General features: G+C 40.9%; 1 protein-coding gene across 1 annotated transcript in view; it reads left to right on the forward strand.

Annotated features, from left to right (window-relative positions):
• The window catches only part of CISD1 (CDGSH iron sulfur domain 1), a 13,048-nt gene extending 286 nt beyond the window's left edge, over positions 1-12,762 (forward strand). Inside the window, exons 2-3 of the mRNA XM_008633274.2 lie at positions 5,406-5,611; positions 9,893-12,762. Of these exons, the coding sequence (XP_008631496.1) occupies positions 5,406-5,611; positions 9,893-9,982 (296 nt within the window). The 3' untranslated portion in view covers positions 9,983-12,762. The remainder of the gene's footprint in view (positions 1-5,405; positions 5,612-9,892) is intronic.
• Positions 12,763-15,272: the final 2,510 nt, after the last annotated feature.

Below are 15,272 nucleotides of genomic sequence, written 5' to 3' on the forward strand. Positions count from 1 at the left end.
AGGCTCCCCTCTTCTCCCCGTCCAACCCCACTGCTGTGTGAGGGCCCGGAGCCGCCGAGCGCCGCGCCGGGCCCGGCCCTTGTGGGTGCTTCGGCCCTCGCAGCGGGCTCTGTTGCTCTCCGGGTTTTATCTGTAGTGGGAACTGCCCATTTCAGACACCTCTGTTTTATTTTTGCCTTTCCACCTCTTTGAGTGAAAATTTCATGGAAACCTGTAGATTTCAGAGGTTTTGTCTACCCGATACTGTACAGTAGAGGTAACGGTGACATTTGCGCTGTGTAATGATTGACTTGAACTGTGCCTGAGATAGCGTTGTGTGTTTTAAGTGCTTTAAATACTGCACAACCGGACAGGATGAAAGAATTGGGCTGGGTGGAGGATAGAATAGAGAGCTGAATTACCTAATTTTCTCTAAAAAATAAGCTTCACGTGCATGACTGGTTTCCACTTGTAAAGCTGCTCATGGTTTATATCCTTAATTCAGCAGGCAGATAGTTTGGGCTTGGGTTTTTTTCGGGGAGTGGGTGAGGGTGGAGACTGCTGGTACAGAGGATGGTGGCAAAGACTAGTGATGGCTGATACAGTGATGGAAGGCTATGCTTGTTAAAATAATCAAAGCCTTGAGGATGACTTGGTAATAGCTCGCATCCAGGTTGTGTTCCCAAGGGCAGCTTGCTGTCATTTATAATCATGCAAGAATTAGAAATTGAGCAGAAAAATTTTGTGGAGACGGGAGAAGAATATGCTCCTAAACAAACTGACAATATCTAAGAAAAGCATGGGAGCAGCTGATGGGACTAGTCTGGAGGGTGCTCTGTTTAGGAGGAGACAGCATTAGGTTACTGTGATTTCTGACAAGATTAAACTTGATCAGTGCCTTGTGGCTGGCAGGTTACAGTTCTTCCTCCAGCTGGCATGTGGCTGATAAATTTTGAAAATCATTTATTCTCTACTGAAAACTAGACACCAGAAACTTTCCATATTTTTGTGAGATTTAATTCGTGGTAGCAGTGGGGGAGTTAATAGCTTCTGGGCATGTTTGCCCTTTGGAAGGCAGTGAGTAGCACAGGTAAGGCTTTTTGTTTGAGAGGTATGATTCTTTGCAGGTGTGGCCCCACACCAACCACAGATCTGATCATGGTGACTTGTCTTTTACTGCTTATTGGTGAAACCCAACAATCTTTTTCCATCAGGTAGCCTCTTTACCATACGGCTTCAGTTAAATTAAACCTGCCAGTCATAACCCCAGTTTTTGTGGATGCTGTGCCTGGTAGAAGTGATTTTGTTGGCTTGACTGCTTGGCTTTTACTGTTAGGCTTTTTGTGCATCCAGTTACCCTGGATGACTCTTCAGTGAGTATCATGTGTTTCTCCAGCATTGCCTTTTGTTGTGGGCAGTGACACTACTGGACTGTCATGAGCAACTCTTGCACAATGATAATCTCTTCATTGGCAATGAAATAAGGATAAAAATGCTTGAAAGTTACAAGCACTTCTAGAGACATAAAATACAGTTTTTCATGTCTTGAGTTATTTCTCTGTGACTTTTGAAAAACATAAATATTTTCTAAGCAGCAGAGGTGACTTGAAAATTGCCTCGTAGGACTCTCTTGGACTAACTTTGTCAGGGTGTAGCTCTCCCCCATATAGTTGCTAGAATGTAAATTGATCTGGGTTCTTAGCAAGGATCAAGGTGGAGGCAAGACCACTTCAGTTTCTTAGTGCCCTTCTCAGTGCAGATGGTAAATGTGTGTTTTCCTGTGGATAAAATCTCTCAGAGCTCTCTAGCAGATCCAAAAACTACTTCTGTAGCCTAGATCTGGAAACATCCGAAGCAATGTTACAGATGTTTAGAGAAATAAGAGAGGAGAAACTTTTATCTAAATCTCTTTCATTAGGATATGTCCAAAGAATACAGGAGACAATAAATCCCTGTCAGTGTCTTACTGCCATTCTCATCTTCTGGTTTTTTTTTTTGTTTACTTCTGTGCATTGCCTGCTCTCTTGGGACTTCACTCTTTGAATTTGTTTCCTTCTTTCCATTTCTCTTGCCTTCTCTTCTCTCCTTTGTGTGTTAATTTTTCTGGCAATTTTAGCCAAACTTTTTTCCATTGTTTAGTGTTCACAACACAAAACCAATTTTTCTGCCATGTTACACAGGCCTGTTTCGTCTTGTCTTGTAACATTGTGGTTTTGTATTATGCCAGAATTGGGAGTTCTTTAATAATAACAGCTTAAAAGTTGCTCCTACTGCTTTTTATTTTAAGAATAAATAAAAACCCCTTGACACTCCACATCAGTGTCATTCTGTTAACAGATGCCTCATGCATGACCTTAAGAGTTTGGCAGCAAACTGTTGAATTGGCACCAGAGGTCTCTTGAAACAGTTCAGAGTATTTAAAATTATCTGAAAAATGTTCTTCTTCCAGGTGCATTTTATGGTTAAGTTAGTTAAAAAGATTAAATGGGTGTTCCAGCTTTTCCAGATCTGTATGTGAAACAAGACAAAACTTACTGCCTCTGAAACCCTGTAGGATGATTTAAGGGAGAGTCTATTGAATAAGTTCAAATATTTCTTCTAAATTTTCATGATATTTATTAAGGCAGTTCTGGAATTTAAAGAATAAGACTTCTTTAAATGTTTGGATTTAATGCATTATTGGTTGATACAATTTTCCATCCTGAAAGGGGAAAAGAGAAGTGGCTCCAGAGAAGTGATGAAAAAAGGTAATACAGTAGAAAAGACATTGCTCTGTTATAAGAAAAAATACCTGAAGCTATTATGTATACAACTTGCCCGTGTATGTAAAAGGTGACTCTGGCCCGTGGGAGAAGAACTAGAGGATCACTGCATGATGAGATGACAATTTAATTCATGATCTCTGTTTGTTGAGCTGGATCTGATGTGCACGGTTATGGGGGATGGCCCAAGGGATGTCAGAGGGATCTGGGTTGGCTGCAGATGTGCAGAACAGCTCTTCTGAATGTGCTGCTGAATTTTAGTACAGACTTCTCTTGATTGTAGTGAGGCACAGAAATATTACCAATTTTTTTTTTCCTCTTTTCATTTGCTAAGTTGACTTGGACTTTTGGATAGGTACAAGTAAAGATGAGCTTCCTTAAGGTGCAGCACCTTAAAAGGTGCTTCAGTTACAGGAGCCGTCTATGGTCTTCATTAAAGTCATTCTTTCCCCTTAGATTTCATAAGAGAATGGATATGGTCCCCCTGTCCCCTCATCACTTATTTAAAATGTAGGTGAAGATTTGATCCACTGGCAGTGCCTCGGTAGAAGCTTGGGCAATCCTTGTAGTTGCTGCTTTCCTGGAAGCCACGCAATGAGCAGTCCTCGGTTTTGCTTTTGCTGTTGTAGCTGCACTTGACATTTCATCAGGGGTCACTTCCAAGTTGTCAGCTTGTCCCCTGAGCTTGCTGAGCACCTCCTCCTGCCACAGCCCTGCTCCCGTGAGACAGGGCAGGGATCCTGCAGTGGCTTTTCTTGAGAGCTGCTGTCTTGGATTTAAACTGTAGCTTTTCTTTTGATTAGTTTGGGCTGTTGTGCTAAATTAAAGCAGATTTTCATAGAATCCTCTCTTAAATTTCATTTCCTCACTTCTTTATCAAAATTAGCGCATTACTCTGGCTACTCTGGGGAATAAAGGGTGAAAACTCACTGGATGAATATAAAACAGCATTCACAACATGGTTTCTGGGGCTTTTATTGTTTTAAGGAGTTGGGGAGTAGGAAAACATGCCTGCCCTAAATTCTTCCATGTTAAAGATGATTTTCTGTATCTTAATATCACTTTACTGTTACAGGAAGGGTTTGTCACTCGTTTACAGGGGAGGTCTCAGTGTATGTTGGTCTTTTATGTGTCATTTACTAAGAAAATGAACTCTGAAGGATTTCTGTATCCTTTACTCCTTTAGTAAGACTCTAAAGAAGTGCCTGCCTTCCCTGATCCTTCAGAGCTGCAGACACTGTGCAGGTAGTTGTCTAATTCCACATGTTGCTACAGCCAGATGCCTGTGGGTCGGTGTGGTGCCTATGAGCTAACACAGTGTTTTAGCTGAGGAAAGAGCTTGGTATAGATTTTAGGAAAGTCTCTGGACCAGGGACAGAAAACCTTGATACTTTTAGTCCAAGCTCACAGTGGAAATACTGCAAGTCGGTCATGGAAAGTAGCAAGAACTAACAAAGGTTTTTGTTTATTCCTAGACTTGAACGTAGTGATGTCTTTTGCTCCAAAGATGCCATCTGGCTTAGCATCTTACAAATCCAATTGAAACATAGGACAGGATAGAAATTCCCCACTGGAGACTGTTCTAATTTTATTAAGTTCGGTAAATGTGCTAAAATTTAAATTCCTGTTTATTTGTCTGTAAACAGAACTCGCAGTACATGTGTATGTAGAAGTGGTGGATAAAAAGCAAAGAAAGAACAGCCACTTGTTACTCTGAGACAAAACAACTGGGGCTGGTGCTGCAACCCGAACCTTTGGGCCAAAGTCCAGCATATTTTCATGAAGCAGGGAGAAAACAATAGAGCCACAAAAAAGTTGGAAAACTTCTTGCAGGAATGGATGTTATACTAAGAAAGACTGCAAAAGTTGTGTTGGTAAATAAAGGGAGGAAAAGTGAAGATGAGAAGTGGTAGAAAGAGGATTTTTAAATGAAAGTTGTCTTGTGGAGATTCAGGACTTAATCTAGTTAAAATAAACATGTGCTATGATTCTTAAACATAATCATTTTGGATCCTTGTTCTTTCCTCTATACCACAGTAGGGATTTAATCGAAGATGGCTTTTGTTACTGGTGGTAGTATATTTAGTAATTTCCCCATTGCCAAACAACTGGTTTTAGTTTTTTTAGTTATAAGATGCATTTTATTAAAAGCTGCTCAGCACCCATGCCTTGGGGGGGACAAACCTGGTTTTGGGTTGTTGGTGCTGACTGTTCTTCTTTAGTGACTTTCTTGCAACTGAAACAAACAACACAGTTTTTTTGCTGCTACAGGATGTACTTACCTGATTTAATATCTGAACTTTGAAATCATGTACTACTGATGTTGATATGAGAGTATGCTAAATAGAAGAGTGAAAAAAAACCTAAACCAAAACCAAACCTAAAACAAAAACATGAAAACTCTTGCCAGGTTAATTCTCACCCTTGTGTAGAAAGGACTTGGGTGAAACAGATCTCTGATCAACAGGAAAGAACATGTTAACTAGGTGAGTGTCAAAGGAAAATACTCTTCTAAAGTAGAGAGTTATTACTACAGAACAAAAAGATCTGTTGGAAAGTAAAAAGGTGTTGCTGCAAGCATAAAGACATTTACTGCTTAGTAGTTTTGATAGAATGTTGTATTCAAAACCTGATAGTTTCTTGTTTTTTCTTCTTTTATTCTAGTTGAATGGATTGCTGCAGTGTCCTTAGCTGCTGGAGCAGCTGCTGTTGGATATCTAGCTTACAAAAAATTTCTCTCTAAAGACAAATGCTGCAAAGCAATGGTGAATCCCCATATCCAGAAGGATAACCCCAAGATAGTCCATGCCTTTGATATGGAAGATCTGGGAGACAAGGCTGTGTACTGTCGTTGTTGGAGGTCTAAGAAGGTAAGAGAAGAGTGAATGGTCCAGTGTTGTTCATGTGCATGCATCTTTCAGCAAAACTATTTTTAAACTGCTTTATTTAGAGGAAACTAATCTCTTTTCACCTAAACTATTCTGCATTGAGATGTAGCAGTATTCTGATCTGTAGAGCTATGCAGATTTGTGCTGATGCTCAGAGTAAAGCCTGCAGATCAATGCTAATAATGAACAAAATGTTTTTGTAGCTCTGAAGAAGACCTCTTGAAAAGAAAGCAACTGTCTGGAGCATGGTCATGAATGACAGATACCATTTTGTGTGCTACCTGTGCTAATACTGAGGCTTATCCAAAACTATTGGCCTGTTGCCAGTAGGAGCTCAGGAAACATAGTCTGTGAGGACCTTAAGCACCTTTTTTTGGAGAAAGTTGGAAGCTTAGAAAGTATCTTGCTACTAGTACATGGTGTATGCCAGTGCAATCACAGTGGCATACTTTAAGCTCCTATTTTTGAGCAACTAAAAGCTGGGCCTAAATAGTGATCCAGCTTGCTTGCATTTGAAGTTGGGTTGCCTCAATTGCCTTAAGTTAGTGGTAATCTACCCTGTCAATAACAGTATCTCAGATTTAAATCTGATCTTAGAGGTGTGTGATACCTGATGTAGCTGAGATGTTTATACTTTATCTATAATGGTAGTATAATGGGATCTGTAATGAGAGAAAGCAAGATTGCATGATTAATCCTGTCCATTTACCACTGGTGCACAATTAAAAGCTTTTTTAGAGGATGCCAATGTGTGGAGACTGAAATAATACAGAACTTCAAAGCCAGGTAACTGCCTTGAAATCTAGCTCTCTCTCCTCCAGGGAGGTGAATATTCAACTTCTCAAGTCTTAAACATTGGTCTTATTAGGCCAAACTCAGCAATTTCCAGATGCTGTAACTTCTGGTTCTTGCTGTTGTCAGATTTGACTTCATTACCTTCCAGGTAGCTCAGGAGCTTACACATTTGTACCTTATTTTGGTTTTACAATGTAACACTGCTAAGGATTAAACAGCATTATGATTTGATTCTGAAATAGTCTTGTGGAGGTGGCCTTGTCTTATTTATTGTCTGGAGTCTGAACTGAAAAAACCCCACTTGAAGCCTGGTGTTTGTGCTTTCTGTTTCCTATTCAATCTTCTAAACAGAAATGGAAGATAGTGTCTGGTTCTACTGGTTGCATTGCAGCTCCTGCCAATTGTTTGCTATTGTTTGATATTACCCTTTCTTTAGTGTGAAATAAAAACCTTAAGAAGTACATTTTGGCATATGTTTAAGGGGTGTTGTCAGTTTAGGAACATATTGCCCTACTGAGTTAGAATAGAAGTAGATGAGGCTATAATGAGTACGTTTTTAGAATTCTGATCTGAAAGGTCTTGTAAAGGCATTGAGGAGGTCAGTGGAAATTTTGGAAGGCATTTGTTTTCTTTTACTGCTGTTGAACGATGAGTATTTTAGTCAACATGTTCCACTTCAAAGGCTGTAGTTTCCAGTTTTGTTGCCTTCCTCTTGCCTTGATGGGCTGACCTTGCAGCATGGGTAGCATAACCTTTATTATGGTTTGTGTGCTTCTCATATTTATTATTGCCAGGCAGTAATAAAATACATCATTCTCACATGCTTGTCATCTTTGGAAGTTGTCAGCTGGCATTATCTGGCTCTTATAGTTCTCAAACTGTTAAAATTTGTAATTACATGGTGTCAGAATGTGGAATGTGTGTGTTTTCAATGCAGGAATTACAGTTACTTCAAATGCATTAAGTATCTGCTGTGTTTTTGTTAAATAGGTGCATATAAAGGCTAGAAGAAATGTCCTTTTGTATAACTATGTGCACTTCTCATGAGATTCAGGCTCACCTGAGGCATGAGGTTGGTAGAACCAGTAGCATTGGGAACTACAGAATGTTTCTGTTGCACTGATGATGTGCATGCACTTAGAGCTGACCCTGCATGGTGTTCCTCCTCTACAGGGAATAACAAAACAGTTGGACTATACCAGAGTATTTTGGAGTAACTCTTGAAAAAAGAGCAGGATTATGTGCAGTTGTTTTTGTTTGGGTTTTTTTTTTCTGAAACAGTGCACTTAAAAGGCTTTTGTGCTGGCCAAAGTCTCTGTGGAAGGTATGTGTTTTAAAAAACCACATGTGGTATATTGAAGTAAGTTTGTCTTGGCACGTAATTTTCTGTTAATAATAAATGGGTGGTTCTTTGAATGACCCTTTTCTATTCAGTGTTGTGCTCTGCAGGAACTTAATAGTTGTCCAGTTTAGTGAAATAACCCAGTGCTCAAACTTACCAGTGTAGAGGCAAGAATTTTGTCTTTAAACTGTAATTAAAGTTAGAAAACTTGTTTTCTTACTTGTCTTCATTTTTAGGTATGAGTTGGGGGAGGGGGGAGTTAATGTGCTGTCTTTTTACAATGACCTCCAGCCTCTGTGTCTTCCAGAGAAGTATTAGTCCCCAGGTTGTGGGTTGAGGAGTACTGCTGCAGACTATCAGCAGAAATAGTGATAGAGAATCCAGATGTGTTCAGTGTCAAGAGAAATCAGCTCAGCTGTCCAGATCACTGTACAGTTCCCCTGCGGTTTGAGCTTTGGCCACTATTGCTAGTCTGCTTTGTTCTTAATCAGGGATGAACACATTGTGTCACGGCCAATATCCATCTATGCAGTATCTGGTCTTCAACGTGACCAAGTGGGTGTTCTGGAAGAGTGGTGTTTGGTTTGGTGTTTTTTCCTGAGAAGCTTAAGTCTGGTGTACCAGGCCCTGAGAGCCAGTGTTCTGAGACCAGCTGACCAGTAGGATGAATTCAGTGCAGTCACCATTGGTAGCTGTTAAAGATGTCTGGATGCTATCTGAACCTAGGAATCCCACCATTCTTGTTGATTGAAAACTAGAAGTGATGATGTTCATATAGCTGGACTTTGGGTTGCCTCCTTCGGGCTTGTGAGATGTTAATGTCTGATGGAAGCTGTGTTGTTGCTTCTGTAAAGGCCAGTGGACTGTGGTGTTGCATGGAAAAACAACTGGCCCAGGAACATCTGCTGTTGAAAGCTGGTCAGTGTCCCACAAACATACATTCCTGTTCGCTCAGATTTTGTCCAAGTATCTGTCACTACTTACTCATTGAGTCACAAGTGACTAGTGGGATGAGAAGGTTTCTGCATGAATCAGCTTACATAAGCATTCTCTGAATTTGAGGTTTCTTTATTCAGAAATATCTCCTGCCATCTTTAGCATAGGTTTTGACACTTCATTACTGTGAAAAACCAGAAGAAACTCCCACACCTCACCTCTCTTCTTCCCTCCCAACGCTACCCTACAGACCAGGTGGAGTTATTTTTAAAGCTCTGTTTATTGTTTCATTGTATTGGTTTTGTGCAGTACTTTGAAATCTTTTATTCTAACTAAGCATGGGTTATAGGGTATTAACCTTTTTCAAAGGCTGTGACTGAAGTAGGAACATTGAAATCAGAATGTTGAATAATGACTGTGACGGTACTGCAAGAGAACAGTGCTGTTGCAAAGGCAAAAGCTGACTAATGCCCATCTTAGAGTCTCACTACTTGAAAGCAAACAAAATTGTAACTGAATGCAAAATATTGATGTGTGATTTCTATGATCGTCTCCAGAGCTTCCTGTGCAGAGGAGGTGTAGCTCTGAAAATGCATCCTTGAGAAGTGATGGGGTCCAACCTCACTCTTACTGCCTCACAGAATGTCTTTTGGCTCTTCCGTGTGATAAGAGCTGCCCAGGAGCAGTAGTTATCACTGCTCTGCGACTTGAGCAGTTAGAGCTGCTAATGGAGTCCCTGTAATTCTTGCTGTGACCAGCCTGTTTTAGGGTGTGGTTTGTTTGGGGTTTTTTAATGGAACAAACACATCTTCAAATTGCTTTCAAATGATGTGGCTCTTAAGGCCAGCACTGAGAAAGCTTGGGGCAAGGTTGAGAGTAAGGTACTCCAGGGAGGTTACAGCTGAAGGTCTGCTCGGGCTGTAGTTTCTTTCTGCTCACCTGATGCAGGAACACCAAACAAAGTGGAGTTTGGTGGCTGCTTTTTTAGAACAAGCCTCTTGTCTGCTCTGCACTAACAAGGATAAAGCTAGTGTTCAGCCAAAACTCAGGGAGACCTGAGATGGTGGCATAAAAGTTGTGGTCTGTGGTTTCAGTGGATTTAATGAGAAAATGCCTAATAAACTTTCAGCCTAGATTCTTAGTTCTGATTCTGGATGTACTTTAGATGTGTTTATTCTTTCTTTTTTCAGTTCCCACTGTGTGATGGCTCTCACACAAAGCACAACGAGGAAACTGGCGACAACGTTGGGCCTCTGATCATCAAGAGGAAGGAGGCGTAGAGTGGACAGTAGAAGCTACAGAATCAATGTCTGACAAATCCTCTGCTCTCTTGTAGCTGGGGGAAAAAAACCACAAATTCTTTGTCATATCACTGAAGACTTCCCAATGTAGTATATACATCAGACTTCAGCATGTATATTTTCTCTGGTGCTTGTTGTCTTTCAATCACTACAATGCATAATTTACTAAGTAGTCATGGTTTAAATTTTTTGTCCTGTAAAGTGTGTGTACCCTCTCACTGAGTGTGAAGCTAAAATGATGCACAGAATGTACTTCATCAGGAAATAGGTATTATTTTCAAATACATGTGTATTGAAACGTAGATACTAAAATCCTGGAGAGGTTTGAAAGTCACAGAGCTGGATAGATGTCCATGTAGAAGGCAGTGGCAGGGAAGAAATCACAGTCCCATCTTAATCTCTGATTATGCTACATTCTCTGCAGGTGTCACATTTGGCCTGTTACACTACTGTGCTCTGTGGCTTCTGTAAAAGAACAAATTCAAAATTGCTAGCTATGGACAGGCAACAGAAAAGGCTGAAAGTAAGATGGGACTAGAGGGCAACTTTACCTTTGCTTTGCAGCAGCATTGAAATTTGACCCTACTTCCATTTGGTATCAAGAAAATACTATCCAAATTGCAGACCTGTATTTAGAGTAGGATTAGGAAAATGGTCTCTGAGAGCTTTCTTAATAGATGAGTGAAATGACACAAAGCGCTTCAAGAGTGATGAGCAGGGGGTGGCAGGGTTGTTTTTGCTGCTAGAAAGCCTTAGTTTCACTTGCAGTCTCGCAGTGAAGCCAACTTCCCCAGACAGGATGCTTCTGTGGGGTGGCTATGCTGATTAATTCCAGAAGCTAAAATAAAAACTAAAACCCCACCCATCATCACCATCTGCTTCACCATTGCACTGGCTGGTTCTGGAAAGCTCTTCCCGATGAGAAGGGAGGAGGCACATCTTTCTTACTATGTGGCCTTAGGCTCTATGTGTCTTAACTCCTGCCTCCCTGGGCTGCTAATGTGGTTCAGCTGATTTAAAAAAAGAAATCCTGGCATGGACAAAGAATGGCTTTGGAAATAGAAACAAGGAGGGAGGGAAGGATGTCAGAGAGAGCTCTTACCCTCCTTACCCATGGCACTTGTCTTCTTGTCTGGCATGGTTGCATTAATGGCTGTCATGTTGGATTCCTTAAATAGCTTTGATTTATTAACATGCATATAACTACAAAACCCAAAGAGTGGGGCAGCAGGGGGCAATTTTGTACTAAACCCAGTCCATTAGTGTAACTGCAGCCTGCATAAGATTGAGCTCTGAATGTCCTGGGACAGAAACTACCTCAGGGCTAGATGAAAGGCCTTGTTAAGAAGCTTACATTTTAGCCTAGACCCTTAGGGATTCTTCAAATGATCGGGGCAGGAGAGGTTCTATTTATTTTATTAAGAGTGGTTGGTACAACTGGTTAAAACTGAAGATGTTTTGCATAGTCTCTATGTGAGACTTTCAGAGGCTGAGGTCTTGGCCAACTGGTCTGAATTTGGGCAGAAGGCACAAAAAGTAAAGAAGGAAGCACAGGTAGAGAAGGGGTTTGCAGGTGGAGTGTCAGAGTAAGGGCACTACTGTCCAAGAGACCTCTATTTGAAAGAAGTTGCAGTCAAATATGTCAGTTTGTCTTTCATGTCTGTCTTGAGTGTGAATACACTTGATATTTTTTACTTTGCTGAGTACTAATGCGTATGGAAAGTTGTTATAACGTTAAATTATCAAATACATTGCTTTTATCCAAAGCAAAGTAACTTCTGTATTATTAGAACATGACACTGGATATTTCTGTATTTTTGTCAAATTACACATTCGAGCTCATCTTAATCTCAAGGCTGTAAAGTCTGTGTTATCATGGGTATGCTCTTTGTTTAGTGCTGTACAGCAGTGCTGCTGTAGTCACGAACCTGTGTCGGGTGGATTTTTCTTCTGAGACTCCTTTTCCATCAAAGCCTGGCTACTCCTGAAGGAATAGAAATTCAATGTTAATGGTCTGAGAAATGAAGTCCTGAGGTTTCAGATGAGTCTCCTGAGTCATAAAACTATTTTGTGGAGTTTGCCAATAAAATATTGCCAGGAGTTCGGGTGTCAGGGAAGTGGGCGCCATGGAAAGTTTTTTTCCTGGGAAGCAAAGTTGCAGAAGCAGAGTCTGTGTTGATTTAAATCCTGGTGACTTTTGTTTTGGAGAAGTGTTGCATTTCTGAATGTTGATTTGAGTGTTCTTAATTAGAACACCCTTAATTGAGATCTTAATTAGAGGCACGTACGATTCCTGTACTGTACCTTATTTATGCAAGCTGTTTGAATGTGATGAGAAGAGAAACTTGGATTTGAGGAAACAAACTTACCAAGCAGTCTCAATGAGCATCACAGAGAACGCTTCATTTTTTCTTAGTACCATAATAGGTCACCATGTTCTAATGGGCAGAGTGCTTGACTGTTTCAGTGTTTTCCTAAGTCTCTTTCTTTAGTGCTTTCCTCAAATAATCTCTAGAGTATGAATTGCATTGGTTAGATTTCTACCAAGTTAAAACCATAAAGAAATGATGCAAATGTGCAGTTTTCACCTCACATTGAAACTCCTAATAAAAGTGTGGTACAAATCCTTCAAAAATTAAAGCAGAGAAGAATCCTTGCTGCAGAGTAAAACTATTTCTGCTCCTCACTGTTATTTTCAGCATGTAAGTGTTGGGAAGGTCAAGAAATTAAAGTACTGATTCTTAAGTAATTGAATGTAACTCATCAAAATAGTGTGAATGTCAGGTATTTGAGTGCTTCTACAGTCAGGATCCTTGAAGGGGAGAGGCTGTCAGTTACAGATACTTCCTGCAGATTTCGTTGGGGCACTGTTAGTCTGCAGGCTGAGGAGGTGGTGGAGGCCAGCAGCTAGCACTGTAGCTATGCTGCTCCACCGGATGGAAACAGAGGCCATGCAATGGGGCCTCCATCAGGGCAGTGCTGGTCTAGGGGCTTTCTCTACAGCCATGGATTTAAGGGATTTCAGCAGCAATGCTGGCTGGCTGAGCCCAGGCAGCTGGAAGTGCTGCATAGATATGTTGGGGACAAAGCAGCTTTTCATGCCCAGAGCCTCATGCACTTTGAGTCCAGGAGTTGTATTGCCAGTTCCCTGACAGCGAGCTGCAGAGCTCACCACAAGCCCTGCTAAAACTACCATTTTATTGCAGTTTGGGGCTTGTTCTGATGCTGTTGGGGTCTGTAAAACTTACCTTGTGCAATTGTGTAGGAGTTAGACTTGGATTTTCCTTTCAGTGTAATGCAACTAAAGACATGGAAATATGAGTCACTGCTGTATCACAGTTGCTCACTCCCAAGAAACGGAAGAACATTTTATAATAGGAAGGATAAGAATGTAGGCATGAAACTAAACATTGGTGTTGCAGAGGAACCTTGTCAGCTGACTTCTCCTTAGCCACCCTGGACACGGAAGTCTCATGCTAAATTTGGCTTTCGTTTCAACTCCTAAAGCTTCAAGGCTGACAAAACCCATGCTGAGCCCTGACTGGATTAGGTGGATGAACACAGTCTCCCCCTTGCCTGTGGGCAGAGAGAGGATGCCCAACACCATGGCCAGGAGGCCAAATTTATGGGTGTTCACCATTGCTATTTCAGCCCAGGCAGAACATTTCATGCAGATCTGCGCTGACACATATTCAGTCCAGCAGTGTCGGATGCCTGTTCCCCCAATTGCTCTCTGCATCCAGGCTTGTTCTGTTGTCGTTTTCTTGCATTGATGAGTGGCTTCTTTGCACTGTCAGAATAATTTTCCTAGAGCCATGATTAATTTAGAATGGGTACCAGGGGCTGCTGCTTGAAGCTCTCTGTTGCTTGTTTTCTATAGTTGTTGGGGTGTGTAGTGCATTTCTTGGCAGGATGATTTCCAAGCTGCCTGATACAGAGGCTAATGCAGAGAGCCGCTGAATAAAAACTAAATAATTTAAAAATAAACAGACAAATTTGTGAAGAGAAAGAAGAAGAGGAAAAGAGCGAAAAAAAATGTGGTGGATGGGGGGGAGCATAAGCTAGAGAAGACTTACCATCATGTAACAGTACTACATGGTAGGAAAAAGGGATAAATCAAATGACACAATGTTATGTTGCTTTTCATTATACACCTTAATAGAGCCAAGCATAAGAAGTATAAAGTGGCAGTTCTATTAGCCAAACCCATGCTTCTCAGAGGTGAAGGGGTTATGTGTTTGAGCAGACATCTGTTATTGGGGTTTTTCTTCCTCAACTGTGAAATCCTGCAGTACTGGACAGAAAAAAAACATACACCCGTGCAGTGGGTCCTGTTAGCAGTCTCCTGTTCCTCCACACCCCACTTTGTAAGCTGTTTAATTAGATGTGCAGTTGTAATAAATAGAAGGAGTATTTACTGGTATGCCTCCAGAAGTCAGTAAAATCACAGTAGGTGTACAGGACTAGCAAAGCAGAATGCAGTCCACCTTTCCCATATGCAGTTTGGACTGGTAAGAAAGGATTTATCTGGCTTCTCAAGCAACTTCTGTTTCCTTCAATATATAGAAGCTGCAAAAAGGTCTCGCATAAGCACAGATAGATCATGTCTCTTGTTACGTTTTTCCCAGCTGAATACTCAACCATCCCTCTTTTCCTATTTGATATGGCACTGCCCTTAATCCACTCTGTTCTGCATCCTTTTTGTCATGCAGACTGCAGTTTTCTTTCACTGTTTTTTATGTGTGGCAGACTTACACCAAAAAAAAAGTGCCTTCTCCTCTCCAGGAGCAGCCTGTGCAAAAAAGTTTCCTGAGCATCCCAGAAATTACAGCTTTAATGTGTAAAGCATTCAAAAATCAGTTGAGTTAGCTGGCAACAGGCAGCAAAATGAGTGATACGGTCACTGACTTCATAACTTTTCTCAAATACTTTTCTACAGCTGGCAAATACCACCATACATGGGTAAGACATGTTCAAGATGCACTGTCTGTTCACTGCCAGGACTCTTGCTCAAGATTTGGGTACCAAAACAACAGCCAGCACAGACTTCCAATGCAGTAATTATTAAATTGTTGCTCTTTTCAAACAGTGTGATCTTGTTCTTTCAATCTCATTCTTGGCTTTAACAGCAATGCAGGTTAAATTACTTTTTAAGGGTTGTGGCTGTTATGCAAATAAATTTTGGCAGTAGAATACCATTTAATAGAAGAGACTTTTTTAATGCTAGTGGGTTTACTCGATAAATAAGTGTTTAATTTACTGCAGGTGG

This window comes from Corvus brachyrhynchos, unplaced genomic scaffold (genome assembly GCF_000691975.1).
Source record: "Corvus brachyrhynchos isolate BGI_N302 unplaced genomic scaffold, ASM69197v1 scaffold334, whole genome shotgun sequence".
NCBI classification, from domain to species: domain Eukaryota; kingdom Metazoa; phylum Chordata; class Aves; order Passeriformes; family Corvidae; genus Corvus; species Corvus brachyrhynchos.